The following is a 26,197-nucleotide window of genomic DNA, read 5'->3' as shown; positions in this document are numbered from 1 at the left end:
GATAGTGCATCTATAAATGACCTCTGTGTCCCATCATTCTTGCACGGTCCAAATTAATTCTAATATTAGTATATCACCAATAATGTCAAAATTGAAATAACATAATTGGTATTTGATTTAGTACATTTTTTCGTCACTTATAGATATTTATGTTCCTCTCAACTCTGTAATATTACCTCTACTGGGTATATATGAGATTCTATCCATGTCTCCCTGTTTGCGTTGTTAGGCTATTCATATAGCATGTTTTAACCCGGGTTTGTCGGTATAGATATCAAAATATTTATCCTATATTCTTGTTTATATCTAATTTTAGCTCAGGAATTTTTGTTTTACAGAAAACAATATTAATTGTTTTGTTCATTTAACCCTTTAGGATATACACTATCTAGTAGGTATATCCATCTACATTCTGCTCTTAGTAGGGCCTGTTCAATATTGCCCCCTCTAATGCCCAAGGATATCTTTTCTATTCCTTGGCATTTGAGCTCTCTCGGATTGGAATAATGGCATGTCAGAAAGTGAGATGCCACCGAAGAAATGGTTTTGCCATCTTCCAGGTCCTTGGCAGCATTTTTGATGTTTCTTATATGCTCCTGTAATCTGACTCTGAGTTGTCGGCTGGTCATCCCAACATAGATCTTGGAACAGCTGCAAGATAATACATATATTATATTTTCAGATGTGCAGCTGATATAATTTTTCATTTTGTGAGTGTGACCAAACCGATCTTGTATCATATCTGTCTTACGTATGTGTTTACATGTTGAGCAAGTGCCGCACGGAAATGATCCTGATTGAATGGCAGTCCTGGTTTTCGCCACTTGATAGTGGCTGCGGGATACCATACTTTTTATATTCTGGGTTCTTCTGTATCCTATTTGGACTCTGTCCCCAACTATTGGCTTCAAATCTTGGTCTAGAGTTAGGATGTGCCAGTGTTTATTCAGTATGTTGCTTATTGCATGAACCTGTGAATTGTATGTTAGAATCAGTCTTGTTTGTTCTTCCTGTTTTTTGTTTTTTTTGCGTAATAAATCGGTACGGTTAATATGGATTGCCCTGTTTTTGGCTCTTTTTATATTTCTCTTGCTGTAACCTCTGTCCTGTAATCGTTTTTCCAGCAATTCTGCTTGTTCATTGAAGAGCTGGTTATTGCTACAGTTTCTCCTTATCCTTAGGAATTCGCCGACAGGTAGTGATTTTGTTGTTCCAGGGACATGTGAACTGCTGTTGTGTAATATGCTGTTGGTTGCCGTCTCTTTTCTGTAGAGATTGGTTTGTATTCGTCCTTCTTGATCTTTAAAGATGTTGAGATCTAGAAAATTTATCTCAGATTGACTCATTGTGTAGGTCAATTTTATGTTTAAATCGTTCTGATTAAGATTTCGAAGGAAAATTTCCAGTTCTTCTCTGTTCCCCTCCCACATAAACAGGATGTCGTCTATGTAGCGGATCCAAAAAGGTATTTTATCCATTTCTGTTGAGTGGGTATCATTGAATACCACGTGTTTTTCCCAAAATCCCAGGAACAGGTTGGCGTAGGTAGGGGCACAAGCCGTGCCCATCACCGTTCCCTGGATTTGGAGGTAAAACTGATTGGCAAAGGTAAAGAAATTGTATCTGAGGACAAATTCCAATAGCTTGAGGATGAACAAGTCATGATCCTCCTCTTCCGAGGAGCCTTGATTGAGGAAGAATTGGACAGCCTTGAGTCCCTTATCATGTTCTATGGAGGTGTATAGGGACTCTACGTCTGCGGTTACAAGCCAGGTTTCTTTCCTGGTGTTGATATTTTCCAACCTTTGCAATACCTCCATAGTGTCTTTGACATAAGAGGGAAGGGCCTCCACAAATTCTCTTAATCTATGGTCCACATACTGGCTGGCACTTACCGATAGGCACTCATTGCCTGAAACAATGGGCCTACCGGGAGGATTAGTGATGTTTTTGTGGACCTTCGGAATGAGGTAAAAGGTGGCGACTCTGGGTTGTTTAACAGTGAGAAATTTTGTTTCATCAGCATTTATAATTCCCCTGCTGTTACCTTCTTTAATGATGTTGTTATAAATTTTGCTGTACGTCTCACTGGGGTTGTTAAACAATTTTTGTTAACACTGTCGGTTTTTTAGTTGTTTTTCAACTTGTTTTAAATACATCGGTAAGGGCCATAGGACAATGTTTCCACCTTTGTCCGCCTCTCTTATTATTATGTCCTTCCAGGTCCGAATTTCTTTTAGAGCCAATTTTTCAGTTCTTGTGAGGTTCTGTTGTGAGTATCGAGTTTTTAATTGTGAGATTTCCTCGCAGACCACTTGGTTAAATATTTCCAACTGTGTGGATAGATTATATTTCGGTACAAATGTGGACCTGGCTTTTAATTGGCGTCTCCAAGATTTGGATTGGAGTTCACTCTCCTGAAGTAAGCTTTCTAAGTCTTGTAAGCTCCTCCTATCCGCTTCTGATAGGGTGGGATCAGATTTTTTGGCAAAATTTTTTTTAGATTTAATTTTCGTATGTACAGTTGTATCTCTTTAATCACTTCAAATTTGTTGAGTTGTCCCGTAGGACAGAAAGACAGACCTTTTGACAGTACTGCGATATGCTCTGGAGATAATTGATATTCAGACAGGTTGATAACCTTTAATGATTTAGTCTCATCTGAGAGAAGGGACTCGGGGCTCTTTGGTGTTGTCTGCCCCCCCGGTGGGAAGGTCTGTGATGGCCCCTGGATCTGGTAGGTTTTTTGTTTATACTTTTGACCTCTTCTGGAGGTTCTGCCTCTTCTGACGTGCCCTTGTCTAAAAAATTCTTCCTCTTATTTCTGGCTGGTAATGAAAAGGCAGAAGTAGATGTACTGGGAGTATCCCCCGAGGGTTCATTGTTAAGATTGTCCTCGCCGTCAGTGTCAGAGACGTCACTTTGGATTATATTTGAGTGATTGGATCTAGAGTTGTTTTTATAAAAGTTCCTTCTCCATTTATAGATTTTCTTCTCTTTGTAATTATTGATATTTCTGAATAGTTTTCTCTGCTTCATATCTCGTAATTCTTTAATGTATTGGTCTAATTCTTTCTGGTAATTTTTATATATTTTTTCAAAGTCTGAGTGTGCTTCATATTTTTTAAGATGTACATACTGTTCCTGGATAGACGTTTCCAGTTTGTCATATTTCTCTTTATCATGTCGAATTAGGATGTTCATGAATTTAAACGAACACTCTGATAAAGCTGTCTCCCATTCTTCTGTTAGTGTTGGGTTTTCAAACTCGAAGGCCGGGAACAATTGTATCCTTAATCCTCTAGGGATTAATTTTTGTTGGATATATTTGTCAAAAAATTGTTGATCCCACCAAACTTTTTCTTGTTTAAACATATTTTTATGTACCTCCTTTAATAAGGTTTCAAGCGATACGATAGGAGTATATTCATCATTGGCATTGGTTTTAAACATATTTTTGAAATATGAGTGTCTGTCTGATCTATCTTTGCCAAAAAAGTCAGCCATGATGTTGCCAAAGGGCCTATGGTATAATTGGCTATTATTATAGTACTTTAATAGTTACTGGTAAATTTATAATTCACAATATTTCTGTATTTGATGAATATAAGTGTGTGCTCTGTCGTCTGGAAAACTGTGGAACCACAGTATCTAGAACCTAATATTAAGAGAGAAAGAAAAAAACGACGGCACTACTAGTGCTGTGTCCCTAATAGTATTTATATCTCTTATTTGTTATCTGAGATAATTGTAATATAATCTAGGACTTAGGTGCTGTATACTGGGAGAAACAGACTTAAGGATACCAATTGCTGTACGCAATTGAAAGAGTGTACTTGGATAGCACTCAACAGCTTAACTTGAATACTAGCCTGTTATACCATAGGTAAAGAAGCCCTATAGAAGGCGAGTTTAAAACTTAACTTTTAATATGAATGTTAAAAAGTAGATTTTAAAAAATTCAGTCAGTGTGAAGGCGAACGATGGTGATTCTACGGGGGGATAGTACCTCCCTGATCACAATGTATTTTGTATAAGGACCCCGGTATGGCCTCCTGGAATTGTACCCTTGGTTACAAAAGGGTTATACAAATGTACCGTATTTTTCACTTAGTTTGTGGTATATGTCACTATTACAACAAGACAGCCCCTGTTGTTACTCTTAGTCTGAGTCTGGGGGTATCTGTGATAATATGATCCCACCGTATAAGTTATGTGGTACAATTCCCTTAGGAGATATGAGTTAGAAATAACTGTCGCTTATTATGTACCTGGGTTAAATGGGTACCCCTACTGTTTACCTGCAAGTCAATAGTTTCCTGTGAATTTCACCACAGGCTATTACCCCACTTGTGTAGGACTTCTAAGTAAATAGGCATTATTCCGATTTTAAATGGATTGTAATGGTGGTAATATTATAATACCACGTTCATATAATATCAATGTTACTTAGGTAAGCCGGTAATTAGTTAATTGTAACTTAGGTTAGGATTTATTTTACAGGTAATTTTGTAATTATTTTAACTAGGTAGCTATTAAATAGTTATTAACGATTTAATAGCTATTGTACCTGGTTAAAATAAATACAAAGTTGCCTGTAAAATAAATATTAATCCTAAAATAGCTACAATATAATTATTATTTATATTGTAGCTATATTAGGATTTATTTTACAGGTAAGTATTTAGCTTTAAATAGGAATAATTTATTTAATAAGAAATAATTTATTTCGTTAGATAAAAATTATATTTAACTTAGGGGGGTGTTAGGGTTAGGGTTAGACTTAGCTTTAGGGGTTAATACATTTATTAGAGTAGCGGCGAGGTCCGGTCGGCAGATTAGGGGTTAATACTTGAAGTTAGGTGTCGGTGATGTTAGGGAGGGCATATTAGGGTTTAATACTATTTATTATAGGGTTTTTGAGGCGGGAGTGAGGCGGATTAGGGGTTAATAACTTTATTATAGTAGCGGTGAGGTCCGGTCGGCAGATTAGGGGTTAATAATTGTAGGTAGGTGGCGGCGACATTGGGGGCGGCAGATTAGGGGTTAATAAATATAATATAGGGGTCGGCGGTGTTAGGGGCAGCAGATTAGGGGTACATAGGGATAACGTAGGTTGCGGCGGTGTACGGAGCGGCAGATTAGGGGTTAATAATAATATGCAGGGGTCAGCGATAGCGGGGTCGGCAGATTAGGGGTTAATAAGTGTAAGGCTAGGGGTGTTTAGACTCAGGGTACATGTTAGGGTGTTAGGTGCAGACTTAGGAAGTGTTTCCCCATAGGAAACAATGGGGCTGCGTTAGGAGCTGAACGCTGCTTTTTTGCAGGTGTTAGTTTTTTTTCAGCTCAAACGGCCCCATTGTTTCCTATGGGGGAATCGTGCACGAGCACGTTTTTGAAGCTGGCCGCGTCCGTAAGCACCGCTGGTATTTAGAGTTGCAGTGGCGGTAAATTATGCTATACGCTCCCTTTTTGGAGCCTAACGCAGCCCTTCTTTGAACTCTAAATACCAGCGGTTTTTAAAAGGTGCGGGGGAAAAAAAGCACGTATAGCTAACGCACCCCTTTGGCTGCAGAACTCTAAATCTAGGCGTAAGTTACCACATATCTCTTTATACGTCCTATCTTGTCGAGAGTTGCAAAGAGAATGACTGGGGGTGGGGGTTAGGGGAGGAGCTATATAGACAGCTCTGCTGTGGGTGTCCTCTTTGCAACTTCTTGTTGGGAAGGAGAATATCCCACAAGTAATGGATGAACCCGTGGACCAGATACACCTTACAAGAGAAACTAAAATTACAAAGTGGAAATATTCATACTTGATACAAATTCACTTCATACAAACTACATTGAATATGTTTGCTTACCACATTAATATATAAACAGACGGTACAGTGATATCTCATGTAAATAAGAAATAATTTTATCAACCCCATTAGCCCATTCTTAATGCATATATTCCAAAATATTGTATTTTTATTACTTCCATCCTACTATTTCAATTGTATTAATTTACATTTATTATCTTTTTGCTATTACTTTTTATTTTTTTTTACTTTTATCATCTATCCTACTCTTCCAATCCCAAAAACACAAAGTGTAATTTTAATTCAAAACATTTCATAATGTGTAATTTCCTATACACCTAAACCATAAGGATAAAAGTCATTAATTATTAACAGATCACATTGAGGGCGATATTTATCAAAGGTCTTGCGGACCTGATCTGGAGTAGGTCCGCCAGACCTCGCTGAATGCAGAGAGCAATACGCTCTCCGTATTCAGCATTGCACCAGCAGCTTTGTGAGCTGCCCCCAATAGGCCGCCAGCAGGGAGGTGTCAATCAACCCGATCAGTTGATTTTCGGCGATGTGTATCCGCCTGCTCAGAGCTATAGAATAGCAGTCTTTAGACCGCTGCTTCATAACTACTGTTTCTGACGAGCCTGCAGGCTCTCCAGAAACACGGGCCCTCCTGAGCTTGATAAATGTGCCCCCAAGAGAAAAACGCTAATTTCATAAACTTCTTATTACTCTTTTATTAATTAGCATCCGTTCAGACATAACATCAAAAATTATTCCGATCAGACTCATAGTAAAATTATTCAGAATTTAAATTAAGGCCTAGATTTAGAGTTCGGCGGTAAAAGAGCTGTTAACGCTCCGCGGGCTTTTTTCTGGCCGCACCATAAATTTAACTCTGGTATCGAGAGTTAAAACAAATGCTGCGTTAGGCTCCAAAAAAGGAGCGTAGAGCATTTTTACCGCAAATGCAACTCTCGATACCAGAGCTGCTTACGGACGCGGCCGGCCTCAAAAACGTGCTCGTGCACGATTCTCCCATAGGAAACAATGGGGCTGTTTGAGCTGAAAAAAAACCTAACACCTGCAAAAAAGCAGCGTTCAGCTCCTAACGCAGCCCCATTGTTTCCTATGGGGAAACACTTCCTACGTCTGCACCTAACACTCTAACATGTACCCCGAGTCTAAACACCCCTAGCCTTACACTTATTAACCCCTATTCTGCCGCCCCCGCTATCGCTGACCCCTGCATTACACTTTTAACCCCTAATCTGCCGCTCCGTAAACCGCCGCAACCTACGTTATCCCTATGTACCCCTAATCTGCTGCCCTAACATCGCCGACCCCTATATTATATTTATTAACCCCTAATCTGCCCCCCTCAACGTCGCCGACACCTGCCTACACTTATTAACCCCTAATCTGCCGAGCGGACCTGAGCGCTACTATAATAAAGTTATTAACCCCTAATCCGCCTCACTAACCCTATCATAAATAGTATTAACCCCTAATCTGCCCTCCCTAACATCGCCGACACCTAACTTCAATTATTAACCCCTAATCTGCCGACCGGAGCTCACCGCTATTCTAATAAATGTATTAACCCCTAAAGCTAAGTCTAACCCTAACACTAACACCCCCCTAAGTTAAATATAATTTTTATCTAACGAAATAAATTAACTCTTATTAAATAAATGATTCCTATTTAAAGCTAAATACTTACCTGTAAAATACATCCTAATATAGCTAAAATATAAATTATAATTATATTATAGCTATTTTAGGATTAATATTTATTTTACAGGTAACTTTGTAATTATTTTAACCAGGTACAATAGCTATTAAATAGTTAAGAACTATTTAATAGTTACCTAGTTAAAATAATTACAAAATTACCTGTAAAATAAGTCCTAACCTAAGATATAATTAAACCTAACACTACCCTATCAATAAAATAATTAAATAAACTACCTACAATTACCTACAATTAACCTAACACTACACTATCAATAAATTAATTAAACACAATTCCTACAAATAAATACAATTAAATAAACTAGCTAAAGTACAAAAAATAAAAAAGATCTAAGTTACAGAAAATAAAAAAATATTTACAAACATAATAAAAATATTACAACAATTTTAAACTAATTACACCTACTCTAAGCCCCCTAATAAAATAACAAAGCCCCCCAAAATAAAAAATTCCCTACCCTATTCTAAATTAAAAAAGTTACAAGCTCTTTTACCTTACCAGCCCTGAACAGGGCCCTTTGCGGGGCATGCCCCAAGAATTTCAGCTCTTTTGCCTGTAAAAGAATAAATACAATACCCCCCCCCAACATTACAACCCACCACCCACATACCCCTAATCTAACCCAAACCCCCCTTAAATAAACCTAACACTAAGCCCCTGAAGATCTTCCTACCTTGTCTTCACCATACCAGGTTCACCGATCCGTCCTGAAGAGCTCCTCCGATGTCCTGATCCAAGCCCAAGCGGGGGCTGAAGAGGTCCATGATCCGGTCAAAGTCTTCATCCAAGCGGGGCAGAAGAGGATCTTCCATCCGATTGAAGTCATCATCCAGGCGGCATCTTCGATCTTCTTCCATCCGGAGCGAAGAGGCAGGATCCTGAAGACATCCAGCGCGGAACATCCATCCGGACCGACGACTGAACGACGAATGACTGTTCCTTTAAGGGACGTCATCCAAGATGGCGTCCCTCGAATTCCGATTGGCTGATAGGATTCTATCAGCCAATCGGAATTAAGGTAGGAATTTTCTGATTGGCTGATGGAATCAGCCAATCAGAATCTAGTTCAATCCGATTGGCCGATCCAATCAGCCAATCAGATTGAGCTCGCATTCTATTGGCTGATCGGAACAGCCAATAGAATGCGAGCTCAATCTGATTGGCTGATCGGATCAGCCAATCGGATTGAACTTGATTCTGATTGGCTGATTCCATCAGCCAATCAGAAAATTCCTACCTTAATTCCGATTGGCTGATAGAATCCTATCAGCCAATCGGAATTCGAGGGACGCCATCTTGGATGACGTCCCTTAAAGGAACAGTCATTCGTCGTTCAGTCGTCGGTCCGGATGGATGTTCCGCGCTGGATGTCTTCAGGATCCTGCCTCTTCGCTCCGGATGGAAGAAGATCGAAGATGCCGCCTGGATGATGACTTCAATCGGATGGAAGATCCTCTTCTGCCCCGCTTGGATGAAGACTTTGACCGGATCATGGACCTCTTCAGCCCCCGCTTGGGCTTGGATCAGGACATCGGAGGAGCTCTTCAGGACGGATCGGTGAACCTGGTATGGTGAAGACAAGGTAGGAAGATCTTCAGGGGCTTAGTGTTAGGTTTATTTAAGGGGGGTTTGGGTTAGATTAGGGGTATGTGGGTGGTGGGTTGTAATGTTGGGGGGGGGGGGGGTATTGTATTTATTCTTTTACAGGCAAAAGAGCTGAAATTCTTGGGGCATGCCCCGCAAAGGGCCCTGTTCAGGGCTGGTAAGGTAAAAGAGCTTGTAACTTTTTTAATTTAGAATAGGGTAGGGAATTTTTTATTTTGGGGGGCTTTGTTATTTTATTAGGGGGCTTAGAGTAGGTGTAATTAGTTTAAAATTGTTGTAATATTTTTATTATGTTTGTAAATATTTTTTTATTTTCTGTAACTTAGATCTTTTTTATTTTTTGTACTTTAGCTAGTTTATTTAATTGTATTTATTTGTAGGAATTGTGTTTAATTAATTTATTGATAGTGTAGTGTTAGGTTAATTGTAGGTAATTGTAGGTAGTTTATTTAATTATTTTATTGATAGGGTAGTGTTAGGTTTAATTATATCTTAGGTTAGGACTTATTTTACAGGTAATTTTGTTATTATTTTAACTAGGTAACTATTAAATAGTTCTTAACTATTTAATAGCTATTGTACCTGGTTAAAATAATTACAAAGTTACCTGTAAAATAAATATTAATCCTAAAATAGCTATAATATAATTATAATTTATATTTTAGCTATATTAGGATGTATTTTACAGGTAAGTATTTAGCTTTAAATAGGAATCATTTATTTAATAAGAGTTAATTTATTTCGTTAGATGTAAATTATATTTAATTTAGGGGGGTGTTAGTGTTAGGGTTAGACTTAGCTTTAGGGGTTAATACATTTATTAGAATAGCGGTGAGCTCCGGTCGGCAGATTAGGGGTTAATAATTGAAGGTAGGTGTCGGCGATGTTAGGGAGGGCAGATTAGGGGTTAATACTATTTATTATAGGGTTAGTGAGGAGGATTAGGGGTTAATAACTTTATTATAGTAGCGCTCAGGTCCGCTCGGCAGATTAGGGGTTAATAAGTGTAGGCAGGTGTCGGCGACGTTGAGGGGGGCAGATTAGGGGTTAATAAATATAATATAGGGGTCGGCGGTGTTAGGGGTAGCAGATTAGGGGTACATAGGGATAACGTAGGTGGCGGCGATTTGCGGTCGGAAGATTAGGGGTTAATTATTTTAAGTAGCTTGCGGCGACGTTGTGGGGGGCAAGTTAGGGGTTAAGAAATATAATATAGGGGTCGGCGGGGTTAGGGGCAGCAGATTAGGGGTACATAAGTATAACGTAGGTGGCGGTCGGCAGATTAGGGGTTAAAAATTTTAATCGAGTGGCGGCGATGTGGGGGGAGCTCGGTTTAGGGGTATATAGGTAGTTTATGGGTGTTAGTGTACTTTAGGGTACAGTAGTTAAGAGCTTTATAAACCGGCGTTAGCCAGAAAGCTCTTAACTCCTGCTATTTTCAGGCGGCTGGAATCTTGTCGTTAGAGCTCTAACGCTCACTGCAGAAACGACTCTAAATACCGGCATTAGAAAGATCCCATTGAAAAGATAGGCTACGCAAATGGCGTAGGGGGATCTGCGGTATGGAAAAGTCGCGGCTGTAAAGTGAGCGTTAGACCCTTTAATCACTGACTCCAAATACCAGCGGGCGGCCAAAACCAGCGTTAGGAGCCACTAACGCTGGTTTTGACGGCTACCGCCGAACTCTAAATCTAGGCCTAAGAGTTTAATCCTTGAGGTATTCAAGTTTTTAATTTATGTGTCCAATACACTTCTCTTTTTGCTAAAAGATGACCTAAGTCTCCTCCTCTAATTCTTCTTTTATAATGGTCCATCTAAAGCTGACAACTATTTTTTAAAGGAACCTCATAAAGTGTTGAACCAGAGGAGTAGACAGATATCCTGCTTTAATATCTGACAAATGTTCACGAATATGTGAATGAACCTCTCTTGTGCTGAGTGCTGCATATTCAAGTTTACGTTCAACAAAGGGTGCTAAATATATTGAATATGCAGATCTACAATTGGTACATTACTTGTATTGAAATGTCTCACCTGATACCATACTTTGGTATCCATCTCCAAACTGCAAATAATAACAAGCCTTCCATTGTAAATATCCACATCTGTAAGTACCCTTAAAGGAAAGCCAAGAGCTCTATAGACTCTTCTGATATTTTAATTGTGTTGGTGATACCATATCACCAATGGTTCTGCCTTTCTGATAACAGTATCTATAGTCCTTTTTGTACTGCATCCATTAAGCTATCATCTGAAGGGGGATGTGGAAATCTCTCTTCAGAATATTACAGATGTTGTAAAATTGGTTACTATATTCAGTCACATATGTAACTCCTTGGAAAAAGGTCTGATCTTTTTATTTTATCTACTGTAACCTTCACTCTCATTATTGTGCTATTTTGGTAGCCTCTATCTTTAAGTTGGGCTTAGAGGGAATATGCTTGTACTTGAAAACTTCTGTTGTACAATCTTTTTTAATTCTGGTAAATTTTGCTTTAAAAAAACTTCTGTTGTACAATTTGTTTTAATTCTGGTAAATTTCCCTTTAGAAAAACTTCTGTTGTATAATTTGGTTTAATTCTGGTAAATTTACCTTTAGCTTAGGATGGCTTCTGCGGTAATGCAAAAGACTGTTACTTATCTTTCTATGTTCCTTTAAAAGTCATATCAATGTAATGTATTGGTGAGTTCTATACCAACATCATTCTCATTTGAAAACTTGTATCCGATCGGGGTGATTGCTGTCTGCCACCTCAGAGGAGGATGATGACTTAAGGAGCAGTGGTCTTACGACCTCTGCTTCTTAACTTTTGTTTACGGCTATCCTGAAGACTTGCACAGAAACTGCTGCATTCGCAGCATGATAAATCGGCCCCTTAGTGTCTATAAAACTTAGCTAGATAGCTATTAAATAGTTAATAACTATTTACTAACTAGTCTACCTAGCTAAAATAAATACAAACTTGCCTGTAAAATAAAAATAAACCCTAAGCTAGCTACAATGTAACTATTAGTTATATTGTAGCTAGCTTAGGGTTTATTTTATAGGTAAGTATTTAGTTTTAAATAGGATTAATTTATTTAATTGTAGTAATTTTGTTTAGATTATTTTAAATTATATTTAAATTAGGGGGGTTAGGGTTAGACTTAGGTTTAGGGGTTAATAACTTTATTATAGTGGCGGCGACGTTGGGGGCGGCAGATTAGGGGTTAATAATTGTAGGTAGGTGGCGGCGACATTGTGGTCGGCAGATTAAGGGTTAATAAATATAATGTAGGTGTCGGCGATGTTAGGGGCAGCAGATTAGAGGTTCATAAGTATAATGTAGGTGGCGGCGGTGTCCGGGGCGGCAGATTAGGGGTTAATAAGATTATGCAGGTGGTGACGATGTCGGGTGCGGCAGATTAGGGGTTAATAAGTGTAAGATTAGGGGTGTTTAGACTTGGGGTTCATGTTAGGGTTTTAGGTGCAGACTTAACTTTTATTTCCCTATAGGAATCAATGGGCCTGCGTTAAGAGCTGAACGCTGCTTTTTTTTTTTTCAGCTGACTCAGCCCCATTGTTTCCTATGGGGAAATCATGCAGGAGCACGTTTAGCCAGCTCACCACTAACGTAAGCAGCCCTGGTATTACAGTGAGATGTGGAGCTAAATTTTGCTCAACGCTCACTTTTCTGCGGCTAACGCGGGTTTTCAGAAAACTCGTAATACCAGCGTTGTCTTAAGTGAGCAGTGAGAAAAAAAGGCTTGTTAGCACCGCAAGTCTTACCGACAAAAACCCGTAATCTAGCCGATAAAAAATACATTACAAGTACAGTTCCACTTATTAAAACACCATCTAATAAAAATTATAAAAAAAAAAATGAATGCATAAAAAAGTCAGAAGGGCTCAAAGATATGAGGTCTAAGGCAAGCAAAGGGCTTTAACATAGAGATACATACAAATACATGTCTAAAGAAATATATATGTTTATATAAATATATATATATATATATATATATATACTGTGTATATACATATACTGTATGTATGTGTATATATATATATATATATATATATACTGTATATATATATATATATATATATATATATATATATATATATATATATATATATATATTTAAGAAATATACACGGTGCGGCCACTTTATTAGGTACAGCCCTGCTCTGCACACACAAGGCTTATTCCACTATGTTGCATGTCACATGGCCACACTTTTGGTATAAATACAGCAGAACAACCTTCCTACTATTAGTTAAGCGTACAAATCTCAGCAAGAATGGGGAAGAGCAGTGACCTAATGGACTTTGGTGGTATGATACTAGGTGCAAGACGAGCTGGATGAAGTGTATCTAAAAATGGCATTACTCCTGAACATTTCACGTACCACAGATTCAAGGGTGTATCTAAAATGGTGCAATAAACAAAAAACATCACTCAGCATCCATCCTGTGGAAGAAAAATGCTTGTTGATGAGAGAGGTCACAGGAGGATGGCTAAATGTTTGCAAACAAAAAGACAGGCCACAATTTCACGAATCACATCAGAATGTGGTGTGGAAAAAAAACATATGGTAACACACCACTAGGCGCACCTTGTCGTGGATGGGCTACAACAGCCGGCAGCCACGTCAGGTGCAGTTGTTATCAGAGAAAAACAAGAGAGCATTCCTTCAGTAGGCACAACAACACGAGCACTGGACCATGGACCCGTCATATTTGATAAAAACTGTGCAAGGTTTTGGGGACGGTGTTATGGTGTGGGGAATGTTTTCCTGGTCCATAGATACTCCTAGATTCACGTCTGAATGCCATAGTGTACATAAACATTGTTGCTGACCAAGTGCATCCTTTCATGTTGACAGTTTATCCTCAGATGGTTACTTCCACCAGACTAATGCACAAAGCCCATATCACTTTGGGATGGTTCCTGGAACATGACAATAAATTTTCTTTGTTGCAGTGGCTCGCTTAGTCCCAGGTCTCAATACTATTGAACATCTTTGGGATGAGCTGGAAAGGGCTATTCACTGCAGGCCTACACCTCAGTCGAATCTCCAGGAGTTGAGTGACACACTCATGTCTGCATGGTACACAATACCTCCACAACATGCTCCGCATCTTATTGAATCCATGCCTAGATGAATTCAGGCTGTTTTGAAGGCTAAAGGAGGCTCAACATGCTACTAAATAGCTGTACCTAAAAAGTGGCCGCACAGTGTATATACACATATAAATACATATGTACACACATATAGATATATATAGAAGTGCATTGGAAAACATGTAAAAACATATTATGTATTTTTAAATAGATATGCCTACATATATTTGTATACAGTATATATATACCTAAATATAATCATGTATATAAATATATAGGTATAATTATATAGTTATAAATATATATTTGTGCAAAAAAATACAGATATATATAGAAATATGTATTTATGAATAAATAGAGCATTTTCTTCTATGTGAAGAACATTCAAATGTGAAATATTCGTATTTTCATGTCAGGTTAGCGCACTTAAGAACATGTAATCAGATTTGCACGTAAGTAGGGTGTTACATTTTTTGCCTACTTTTTTTGCTTCATTAACTTCTATGGGGGAATAGGTTATCGTATTTTTACGCTCGTCGGGTTAGAGCAAGACTGAAAACAGTTTACTTTCAACTTGTAATACAAGCGCAAGTTGACATGAGCAAAAAGCTAACTTCTATCAGAGTTAACAGTCGACAAGAGCATTAAATACCTCTTCACTTGTAATCTGGCCCTTAATATAAACACTTGATAATAGTATCATCATATTTGCCAATTATAAATGAAGGTATTGAATAATTTGGCACCAACTAGGGATGGGCGAATGTGTTTATATTCGAATTTGAATGTTAGAAAGAATGTTATTGTAGAAATTCAATTTGCATAATAGAATGTTGATAAGAACAAATATTCTTAAAAATTTGATTTTCAAATTTTATTTACGGTTTTGAATGTCACTTTCGAATTCGAATATTACATTTATAAAACACAATTGTAGACTAGAAACACTATTTTTTTTTTTTTGTATATATTTTATTAGATTTTCAAATAAAAAAAAACAAGTACAACATTAGTACGACCCAAGCGTACTATTTCAGTGACATAGCAAAAATAATGGATACATAAGGAAACACAGTATGTGCGTTAAGAGATCATACAAACATATGTAACCTCTATATCCGATATAGGGGGATAACAAAGTTGTTCACTTGAATCTGAAGTGAGTAAAGAGGGGAGGGGGAGGGGGGGGGGGAAGGGGATCATCCAAGGAGGAGGGGGGGGAAGGGAAGGCAGGACCTAAGGTAAAGGGTATAAACCTACGATGGACACTAGTTAAAACTGAGTTAGTGTGGGATGGTGTACCGATACTACTGGGTGAAGATACATTGTCTTAAGTCTCAAAGCTAGGGAGCCATGTTGTGTCAAACCTTACCTTCCATTCTGCCCAAATTAGTTCAAAGAAGTCAACTCTACCCTTGGAGTAATAGATAGGCTTTTCCATGGTGTAGATATAGGCCATGGTTTGAGTAATGCCAGACCAAGATGGGGGGTTAGTTCTCTTCCAAGCTTTGGCAATGTTAAGTTTAACAGCTGAAAGGAGGTAAATGCTTAATGAAGCGTAGTGTCTGGGGAGTTTGCAAGTACCTACATGGAGTAAGGCAACTTCTGGGGTGCAGGGGAGATAGATACCCATATTCAATAGGTTTGAGAAGCACTTGTTCCAGATGGGACTCAGCTTCGGGCAGGTCCACCAAATGTGCGTCATGTCTCCTACCATGCCGCAACCTCTCCAACAGATAGGGGATGCCCCAGAGAAGATTGCAGCTAATCTAGCAGGCACAAAATACCATTGTGTGAGCAATTTAATGTAGGTCTCGTGCAAAGTGACACAATGAAGGGTTTTATTTGTGAGAAGTAGTGTACGGTGCCATTCTTTGGTGGGGGCAGTGAACTCAAGTTTCTGTTCCCATTTAGTGATATGTATTGCCTTGTCTGTAGGGGTTGCTCCCTCCATGATGGAGTAATGGAGAGATAGTGGCTTACCCAGCCTCAGTCCCTGCTGCCATCTGGCTTCCCAAATTGTTAATGGCCGAGATAGAGATGGTTTAAAACCCCAACTAGTCAAAAAGCTGAGGACCCTTACATATTCGAATCGCATGTAAGGCGGAGGAGGCGATGAGCCGCCTATTTGGGCAAAGGACACAAATGAATCATGAGGAGATGAGGACCAAAGGTCTGCCACTCTCGAGACACCTAGTCTCAGCCACATCAAAGGGTGAGAGTCTGGAAGGCCAGAAAGAAGGCCAGTAAGAGTAGTGATGGGGGATGGGTGGGGAGCCACCTGGGGATAATGTCTCAGTTGCTCCCAAGTAGCTAGGCATTCCCGGATTATCTGATTCTCTATCCCTAAGGATCTCTGACAGTGTGGAGGGGTCCAAATCAAATCCCTCAGGGTGAGGTCAAAGGGTAGGGAAGCCTGTTCAATCGACCTCCATCTACTATCAGAGTCCTTTATGCCCCATTGGGCAATGTGCGTAAGCATAGCAGCCTCATAGTATCTGGATATAGATGGGGAGGCCACCCCCCCGTGCATTCTGGGATACTGCAGAAGTTTATGGGCTACTCGTGGAGGTTTATTCTGCCATATGTATTTGGTGCAGGCGCCTTGAAACTGAGTGAGTAGGGATCTAGGTACTCTGATAGGGAGGCATCTCATGACATATGTTAGTTTTGGAAGATAACTCATTTTAAGGGCTGTTACCCAACCCAGCCAAGAAATACAACGATAGTTCCACTGCTTGGTCAGGGCATGTAATTCAGTTAAGAGGGGCCTATAGTTAATCATGATTAGGTTGGGGATGGAGTCAGATAGCTTAACTCCTAAGTGGGAGACATATGCATTGTTAACAACAAAATTGTATTTGTCTAATAGGGAGTTGGTGATGAGTTCTGAAAAACCCTGCGTGTAGAGTTCCGATTTGGTTTGATTTAGTCTATAAAAGGATAGGCCACTAAAGGCATCTAGTATTTATAAGAGCTTAGGGAACTCGCTTAAGGGGTTTGCAGAAAATATGGTAGTGTCATCTGCGAACAGAGCCACTTTGTGGACTGTTCCATGGAGGGTAACTTCAGATATCCCTCTATCAGCTCTAATGGCAGCTGCCAGGGGCTCTATGGCCAGCGCAAAGAGAATGGGTGAAAGGGGGCATCCCTGCCGGGTGCCATTTGAGATAGGGAAGGGAGAGGAGTGAAACCCCAGACCTCTAACTGAGGCCATGGGGACCGAGTATAAAGCCCGCACCACTTGGATGATGGAAGCCGGGAAGCGAAAGTTCGCTAGAACCTTCCACAGGAAATCCCACCGAACCCGGTCAAACGCTTTCTCAGCGTCGAGAGAAAGCACGGCTATTGGTTTGTTAAGTCTTTTGGCTTCTAGGAGAATATTGAGGAGTCTTCTCGTATTGTCGGGACCTTCCCTTCCAGGTATGAAACCAACCTGGTCAGGGTTAATAAGCGTGGGGAGAAGTTTCGCGAGCCTATTGGCCAGGGTTTTTGCGTATATTTTAACGTCGGTATTGATCAAAGATATGGGCCTATAGCTAGCGCAGAGGGTTGGGTCCTTGTTGGGCTTGAGAATTGTGATGATGGAGGCCTTGAGGAACTCTCCTTGAAATTTACCCTCATCCATAGCCAGGTTATAAAATCTGGTCAGGATGGGAGCAATCTCCCGCAAATATGTCTTGTAAAAGATCGCGGTGAAACCGTCCGGCCCAGGGGCCTTGAGAGATTTCAGATTTTTGACAACAAATTTAACCTCTTGAGGCGAAACAGGGCTATCTAAGCTTTCAGCAGTGGTCTCATCCAGGGCAGGTAATTTTAAGGAGCGCAGGAAAGGACCTATAGCCTCTGACGGAGTTGGCTGAAATGAAGCGTCATTCTGGATATTATATAGAGCTGAATAGTACTCGTTGAACTGCTGGCCTATATGTGATGGGAGTTTAAAGGACTGAGCGCCTCGTTTAATCTCGTGAATACGAGAGATGCTAGTACGGTGTCTTAATTTGTTAGCTAAGAGTGTGTCTGCTTTGTTACCCTTAGAGTAAAATAGCTGTTTCAGCTTAAGTAAGTTATTTTGGGTCTTAATATATTCTAGCTTACATATGTGTCTCCTCAAATCTCTATTCTCCTCCTCAATGTTTATGTTAACTGCTGTACGTCTTTGTGACTCAAGCCCCCTTAGTTTACGGTGGGCCTGGGATAAGGGGAGGCCTGCCTGTTTCCTCAAATGGGCTTGTTTTCGAATAAAGAAACCTCTAGTGGTGGCCTTAAAGGCCCCCCACAGTATATCTTCCCGAATCCCAGGGGTGTTGTTAATTTGTAAAGTGAAGTTTATTTCTTTCCTAAGCTCCTCTCTAAAGGGAATGTCGGACAGGAGGGTGTGGGGAAGCTTCCAGCTAGGCCTGGGTCTGGTGGTGTCCTGTGATTCCAGGTCCATTAGAACCATGTCATGGTCTGACCATGGGCACGCACAGATCTTTGTGGAAAGTATAAGGTCTAGGGATTCTGGGTGGCAAAACACATAATCCAGTCTGGAGTGTGTGGAGTGGGGTATAGAGTAATGAGTAAAGTCTCTGTCTAGAGGATGTAGAGATCTCCAAACATCAAAGAAATTAAACTGGGACATAAGTTCCTGAAATCTACAGCTTGTTGTCTCTGGGCTAGAGGGACTCTTTTTAGATGACTTCATCTTTCTATCAAGGCCACCCTCCCACACCATGTTCAGGTCACCTGCCAGAATTACCCTGCCTTGTCTAACTTGGTCCACTTTACGTAAGATTTTCTTTAGATATCTGGGTTGGAGGGTGTTAGGCAAATATACGGATACTGAGGTGTAAGTGACATGGTCCAGGTTACAGATCAGGATAAGGTACCTTGCTTGTGGATCTTTAATCTCGTAGAGAGGTTCAAATGCCACTCTTTTGTTAATCAAGACAGCTACGCCTCTAGCCTTCTTAGAATAAGAGGCAGCTTTTACAACAGGGTAGTCACGGAATGACGGGCCGGGGGAGGAGTCTCCTAAAAGGTGTGTTTCCTGGAGGAAGGCCACATCGGCCTTGTGGAAATTTAGCATTCTAGATAGTAGGCTTCATTTACCAAAGGTGTTTAGGCCCCTTACATTTAGTGTCAAGAATCTAAGGGGCGCCATTTACGAGCTACAAACACTTGAGGATTAGGGATAATGGAGGGTCAGTATGGAAGGTGAATGGTGTAGAAAGGGGGATTAAGGAGAGGGGGGCTGGTGGAAGTAGTCCACCTAAGTGGGACCCAAGCGTGGGTTCCGAAGTCTGGGGGGGAAGCTAAACCAAACTAATAGGGTAGGGCTAATAAACACATAGCCCCGCTCTCTAAAGAAATACAGGATGGCTAGTAGTCTGTCCGGGTCACTGCATCAACCATGTTAATCTTCCATATGGGTATTAGCTTACTTCAAATACAGTAGTCCAGTCAAAGGCCAGCCAACCTGTACTGCCCTTAACATATAAACAGAAACATTTGCATACAGCTAAAGAATGTTAGCAAAATCCAATTAACACACAAGTAGGTATAACAGTAAATTATCAAGTAGGTGAGACTTGAGGCCTCGGGATGTGGTCAGGTGGGTTGGGTTTTTGGCGTTTTGGCCTCTGCTCTTTGACAGACCATGCTGGAGCCGAGACACGTAGCTTAGACTGGGCAACTGTCTGAGATTCCACTGCAGACTACAGGCCCCAATTAGCCAGGAGAGTACTGCCCACCGAAGGAGAAGAAACAACATGAGACTGATTGTCCTTTGTCACTATTAATTTGGTGGGGAATCCCCATCTATACTTAATGTTGGCCTTCCTAAGTTGTGCAGTAATAGGGGCATATAATCTGTGTTGTTGCAGCGTATGCGATGAGAGATCTGGGAGGAGCTGAATATCCTTGAGGTTGTCAGGTAGACTGGGTTTATTATAGGACGCCTGCATCAGACGGTCTTTGAATTTGAAGTTATGAAAGCAAACCACCACATCTCGTGGCTTGTCGGAAGACATGGACCTCGGCCTAAGAGCCCTGTACGCTCGCTCCATATTGTGACTATCGCCCTCCAGGAGGCCAAGCATAGCAGTAAAGAGGGATGTGAGAAATTCTTGTAAATCCCCTGGCAGAACTGACTCAGGTATGCCTCTATATCGTATATTATTTCTTCTGGCTCTATCTTCCACATCGGCCAGTTTTAATTTAAGCTGGGAGATCTGTTCTGCCAAGTTTTCAGCGTATGCCAGGATATTAGAGTTATCTGTGGTGAGGTCATCATGTTGTCTCTCCAGGGTATCTATCCTGTCACCCATCTCACCTATGTCTTTCCTGAGTTCTGCTGAGCTCCTCTGGATCTCGGCTGTGATGGATTTAGTTTGAGCCGCAAGCATCTTTTGTAATGTGCTCTCTGTGATATAGTGGTTTAAGTGGGCTCCTGATTGAGAGCTTGATTGGGAGTCCTCGTCTTGCGACTCTGGGTCACTTACTTCTTTCTGCATAGGAAGAGGATTCTTTAGGGGTTGAGAGAAATGATCGAGCACAGTTTTCTTGATTGCTGCAGGGGTTCTAGGGTTCCTTCTAGATGCGTGTGGCATGGCTAGTACCTCTATAGAGCAGCTGCTGACTTAAAGAGGGACCACTCCGGGACCTGTAAGAAAAACTGTTAATGCAAAAGGACTGACTAGTAAAAGTTATAACATCTAAGGTTCAATACGTCAATACAGTAATGTAAAAAAGATAGAGAGAGCGGGGCTAGGCATAACCCACAAACAGTGTTAACACTTAGAACATGATGGCTTATTACTGAGCCAATGGCTCAGGGAAAGTCGGCTTTGTAACCTCCTAAAAAAGATGGGAGGGGCCTCAGGAACCCCCACACACCTCGGGGAGGGGGATACAACCAGAAGGAAGGGTGAAGGGTAGGGGACGTGACCAACCCAGGCAAGCCGGGTCAGAAAGGGGGAGGTGCGATGGGGGAGCCAGGCGAAGCGGTCCGTACCCCCAGGCCCTCAGATAACCGGTACCCCCAGTGCTGCAGATATGAGCTTAACCAATTAGTAACAATACAGTATTAACACAGCGTTTTATACAGAGACACAGGAATTGGGTAACTGATTGGATGATTCAGGAACAGTGTAATCTGAGTTTGCTGAGTGGGACCACCCCACGCCTAGTAGCGGCAGTGACCAAACGTCAGGCCGTCAAAAGGTTGCAAGCACAGCCGAGGAGCCACCCAGCAAACCTCTAAGCGCCCCCTCTGGACTCAGGGAGTGGGGGATACGACACAAAGGAAGGGAGAAGGTAGATGGAGATGACCAGCCCACCACTGGAGTGGGCCGGAAAGGGAGAGTCCTGAGGGGATTCACTGCAGTATTGCCACACAAATCCTAACTACAGCACTAATAAAATTGGGGAGAGAAAGCATGTGAGCTGCAAAGAGAAATCAAGCAGTTAAATGCACAAAATGTAGAATGCAGATTCTAGGACTATTACTGTAGGTAGGACCTGTAGATAAAGGCAATCATTAGATAGATATTCAAATAATATAACACTCCACTTTGGGTTGAGAGCCCAAAGGCACATAGGCTGGCGCAGCAGCAATGATTTCACAAAATAATGAGACAGACTGTTATGTCAAATCAGGCTCTGTAGCCACACTCTGAGTATACGCTGCAAAAATGTATTTGCTGAAAGGCTGCAGCACCTCAGGGTTTAAACATTTCTATGTATTATGTGAATACAAGCAGCAGTGTAGGCCTAAAAGGTAGGTACTGGCACAAATATTTTCCTGTGGGGGAAAATATGGTCGCAAGGGCTGTTCTCTTAGGTGGTAAAACGAATAGCCCTACATCACTCTCTCTAATAGTCAGTGTTCACAGACCCACTGGCGAGAGCAAAACAGGTGGGAAATAAATTCCCTAAAGGGGCCTGCTCAGAGTACCGTGTCAATTGATGAGGATAGTTCTCCTAATAATCCCTCTAGCAGTGTCTAGTTAAATTCCTCTGAAAGGGGCATCAATATTCTGGATGCTTAGTAGAATTATACAAAGCTGACTCAAGGTGTTATGTTTGAGATGTATCCACATGTGAGCCTAGGGTTGTAATAGAGACTCAGCTACTCAAGAGACCAGGTCTAGGTACTGTGCTCTGAGAATGATGTGGGGCGCAACTATTTGCAAGTGGCGGAAGGACAGTAAAAGGGGAGATGCGTACTAACTTGTCCCCTGTGTGTGTAGGCTGTTGCAGGGGCCCAATGCCGTAGGTAATGTGGTTTAAGTAGCTAGTGTATAAGGGCCACTTCTGCAAGGACTCTCATGTTGAGGTTAGTCAGGGCAGGGGTAAGGGCTCTTACCGGAACTAGGCAATCCTCACCTGTGGTGAATCCTTGTCCCTGGGCAGCAGTAAGCACAAAGCTCCGTGAGAGAGTAGCAGGGAGGAAGGAAAGATGACGGCTCTTCACGCCAATTTGCTCATGCCAGGCTTTCTAAGGCTACCCCCTCAGCAAGGCCACCCCAATGGGAATGTCCGCTCAGGTTGTCCTCCTGAGTTGTTCAGCAGTCCAGCACAGGTAGCGTTAGGCACTGGAGGGGCCTCAAGGGGTAAATCACTGACCCGCAGCTAGCGGTCGTCCCAGCAGGGACTCTGTAAGTACGGCCCCAGGGTGGGGGAGATGTTCCTTCTCGTAGTGCAGCCGGGTGTAGATAAGGGAGCCTAGATATCCGTGGGCTCAGAGGGCTGCACTATTGATTTCGCTAGTTCCGGAGTACCTCCCGGCAGTCGATACCGGAGTCTTCTGGCTGGTTTGGAAGGGGACGTCTCCTGTCTGCTAAAAGAAAGCTGGAAGTTTGTCTCTGGCCAAACACTCACTCCGGAGCGGAGCCCCGACCCTCCGGAGTGAGGAAGCAGGTGGCCGGCTTTAGTATGAGGGGTTCCGGTGCAGGCAAGTACCGAGTTGTCAGGCAGGGAGGGCACCAGCGTCTCACCCCAAATTCAGGCTACAAAGATAGGTCTGTCGACAGATGAGGTCTCCAGGTCGTTCAGGGATCAATCTTGCACCGATAGCAGGTGTTTTAAATCAGATATGTAGTGAAAAGTCTGCGTTTTATTGTTGAAAAGCACAGAGCTCTTTCCACATGCGACTGATCAGTATGGCGGTTAGCTCCGCCCCCCTAGAAACACTATTTTGAATTTGAATGTCACATTCGAATCAAGTATCACATTCGAATTTGAATATTACATTTATAAAACATAGTATTAGACTAGAAATACTATTTCGAATTCGAATGTCACATTCGAATCGAATATCACATTCAAATAGAATATCACATTTATTAAACACAGTTGTAAGCTAGAAATACTATTTTGAATTCAAATGCTGTGTAAAAAACACAGTATTAGACTAGAAATACTATTTTGATTTTGAATGTGACATTCGAATTCGAATGTCATATTCAAATTCAAATATTACATTTAAAACACAGTATTAGACTAGAAATACTAATTCAAATTCGAATGTGACATTCGAATGTAGCATTCGAATTCGAATATTACATTTATTAAACACAGTTGTAGACTAGAAATACTATTTTGAATTTGAATGAATTTTATTGAAAAATTTGAAAACGTAAATTCGAAAATAGAATGTTAGTATGTTATATAAACATTCAAAATTCGATTCGAACGAATGTATAAAAATTTGCTTTAAATTTCAAATTTTTAGAAACATTCGCCCATCTCTAGAACCAACAAATAATGTTGTTTTTTCATATTTATAACTAACTTTAGATAATCCTCCAAATGAGATCAGTTATAATTAAAATGTTATATAGTGATTTTTTTTTACAGCATTAGATATAGCTGCATTTATTTTTCATGATTTATTAACTCCTGATTTCCCTTAGAGTTACATGTGTGCCCATTATCAACCTATAAAGGTGTATATACCAATGAATGGGAGACTTTAGTAGTCAGATCCTATATTAATGTGATACAAATAAATGAATGATACTGTAGTATAATAAAGTGTTGAATTTTAAAAATCCAGAGAGAGTGTTTTTATTTTTTATTTTCCATTGTTTGTTTTGATTTTAATAAAGGTTATGTTTTAAGCAACGCTCACAGCTGCTCAGTACACACGCATTATCTTATTAATAAATAGTCAGGAAGAGAGTGCTAACAAATGTATCAAATCTAGATGATTACTCTAACCACCTATCACAAGTGTAATTATAGAATATTTACTGACTTTTCTATGGTTAAGCAAAATCTTACATCTGGTACTGACATCTATTAGTGTGAGTGGGTTTATAAAATATTTGTTACTTACCTGTCACTGATATGCAGGGTTTGATATCACCATAGTTAAATCGTAAGCGATCTGTTCCTTCAATCTTAAAATAATATTCCCCCTGATTTTCCATGCTTACATCACTGATTTTCAGGGAGCAGTCTCCTTGTTTAATTTGTTCATTTAGTGGATTTAGTAGAACAGGTTTAGAAGACAAATAAAACTCATAATTTCTAAACCAGATCGTCTGGGAATCTGCTGATACTAAATCTCCATATTGTGTGCTATATGTAAATCTGCAGGGAATGTACACACAAAGCCCACGCTGCACTGTAAGTTCTTTAGTCGCCTGTATGCTGAAACCCGGAAGTAGCTCCCCGTTAAGACCTGCAGAGAGTAAGATATGAATCAGTAATTTGATGGTATAACTTCATAATAAACCAAACGTTCTAAACAACTTTATTTACTGTATTCAATGTCCTCTCTCTTCTTTAATTTGTAGAGTAACCAGAAGATTCACATTGTTTACTTCTACATGTAGGAGGTTTTCTCTAATTCTTTTTCTTACAGACCTTAGGTTCTCATCTATATACTGTTTTTTTGTTTGTTTTGTTGCATTTTCCTTCTATTAATAAGAACTATATCATAACATGTACACCTAATTGTTTATAGAATAGTAACATCCTGTAAAAGGAATTTAAATGAAGCATTCTTTGAGGTGTGTCTGCCCACATGTAGAATTTTCCTCCCAAAATCATCTCTTTACATAAACTCCAGTTTTTAGTACTTTTTTAAGTTTCAAAACACTTTTTAAATTTCGAATATATTATTTTAGATCTTGGAGAAATATTTCAACTAATTCTGGTATCTATATGTTAAATTGGCCAATTTCTAATGAGTATCTTTTCTGCAAGTAATCTATAATTACTGTAGTCTTCAAAAAGTGGTACAAACATGTTCTCTTCTTTATTCCTTTCTGTTGTATCCTCATAATGTAATAGTGCATTTTTTTTTACTCAAACTAAGACTTCCTGTCGTGTTCTCTAAATAAAGTCAGAATCATACTCTACTTTTAGAAATAGCTATTTCAAAAGAGGAAATTAATCAATGTAATCTGCATAATTTCTACTGTTATTCTTTATACCAAGTAAACAACACTTGATAATAGATCATTTTTCTGCATACCTAGATTAGAACTGCTAAAATCTATAAAGGTTTTGGAAACCAATGATTAAAGGGCCACTAAACCCAAAATCTTTCTTTCATGATTCAGATAGAGAATAGAAATTTAAACAACATTACAATTTACTTCCATAATTTATTTTGCTTCATTTTTTAAATATCCTTATTTGAAGAAAAAGCAATGCACATGGTGAGCCAATCACATGATGCTTATATGTGCAGCAACCAATCAGCAGCTAGTGAGCATATCTAGATATGCTATTCGTCAAAGAATATCAAGAGAATAAAACAAATTAGATAATATAAGTAAATTAGAAAGATGATTAAAATTGCATTCTCTTTCTAAATCATAAAAGAAAAAATGTGGGTGGCATGTCCCTTTAAAGTAAAATTAGTATTCATTGTATTCTCTTTTATAATAATATCAAATTCTAAAAAGTTGATTTAATTTCAATTTATAAAGTGAA

The 26,197-nt window shown here is 40.0% G+C and overlaps 1 protein-coding gene across 2 annotated transcripts in view; it reads right to left on the bottom strand.

Annotated features, from left to right (window-relative positions):
• Positions 1 to 26,197, bottom strand: part of LOC128639078 (sialic acid-binding Ig-like lectin 14) — a 434,418-nt gene that overhangs the window by 253,779 nt on the left and 154,442 nt on the right. For both annotated transcript variants that reach the window (XM_053691228.1, XM_053691229.1), the window contains exon 3: positions 24,588 to 24,935. In XM_053691228.1, coding sequence (XP_053547203.1) covers positions 24,588 to 24,935 — 348 coding nt within the window. The remainder of the gene's footprint in view (positions 1 to 24,587; positions 24,936 to 26,197) is intronic.

This window comes from Bombina bombina, chromosome 8 (genome assembly GCF_027579735.1).
Source record: "Bombina bombina isolate aBomBom1 chromosome 8, aBomBom1.pri, whole genome shotgun sequence".
In the NCBI taxonomy this organism is placed as follows: Eukaryota; Metazoa; Chordata; class Amphibia; order Anura; family Bombinatoridae; genus Bombina; species Bombina bombina.
This window is presented reverse-complemented; position numbering and strand designations above follow the sequence as displayed.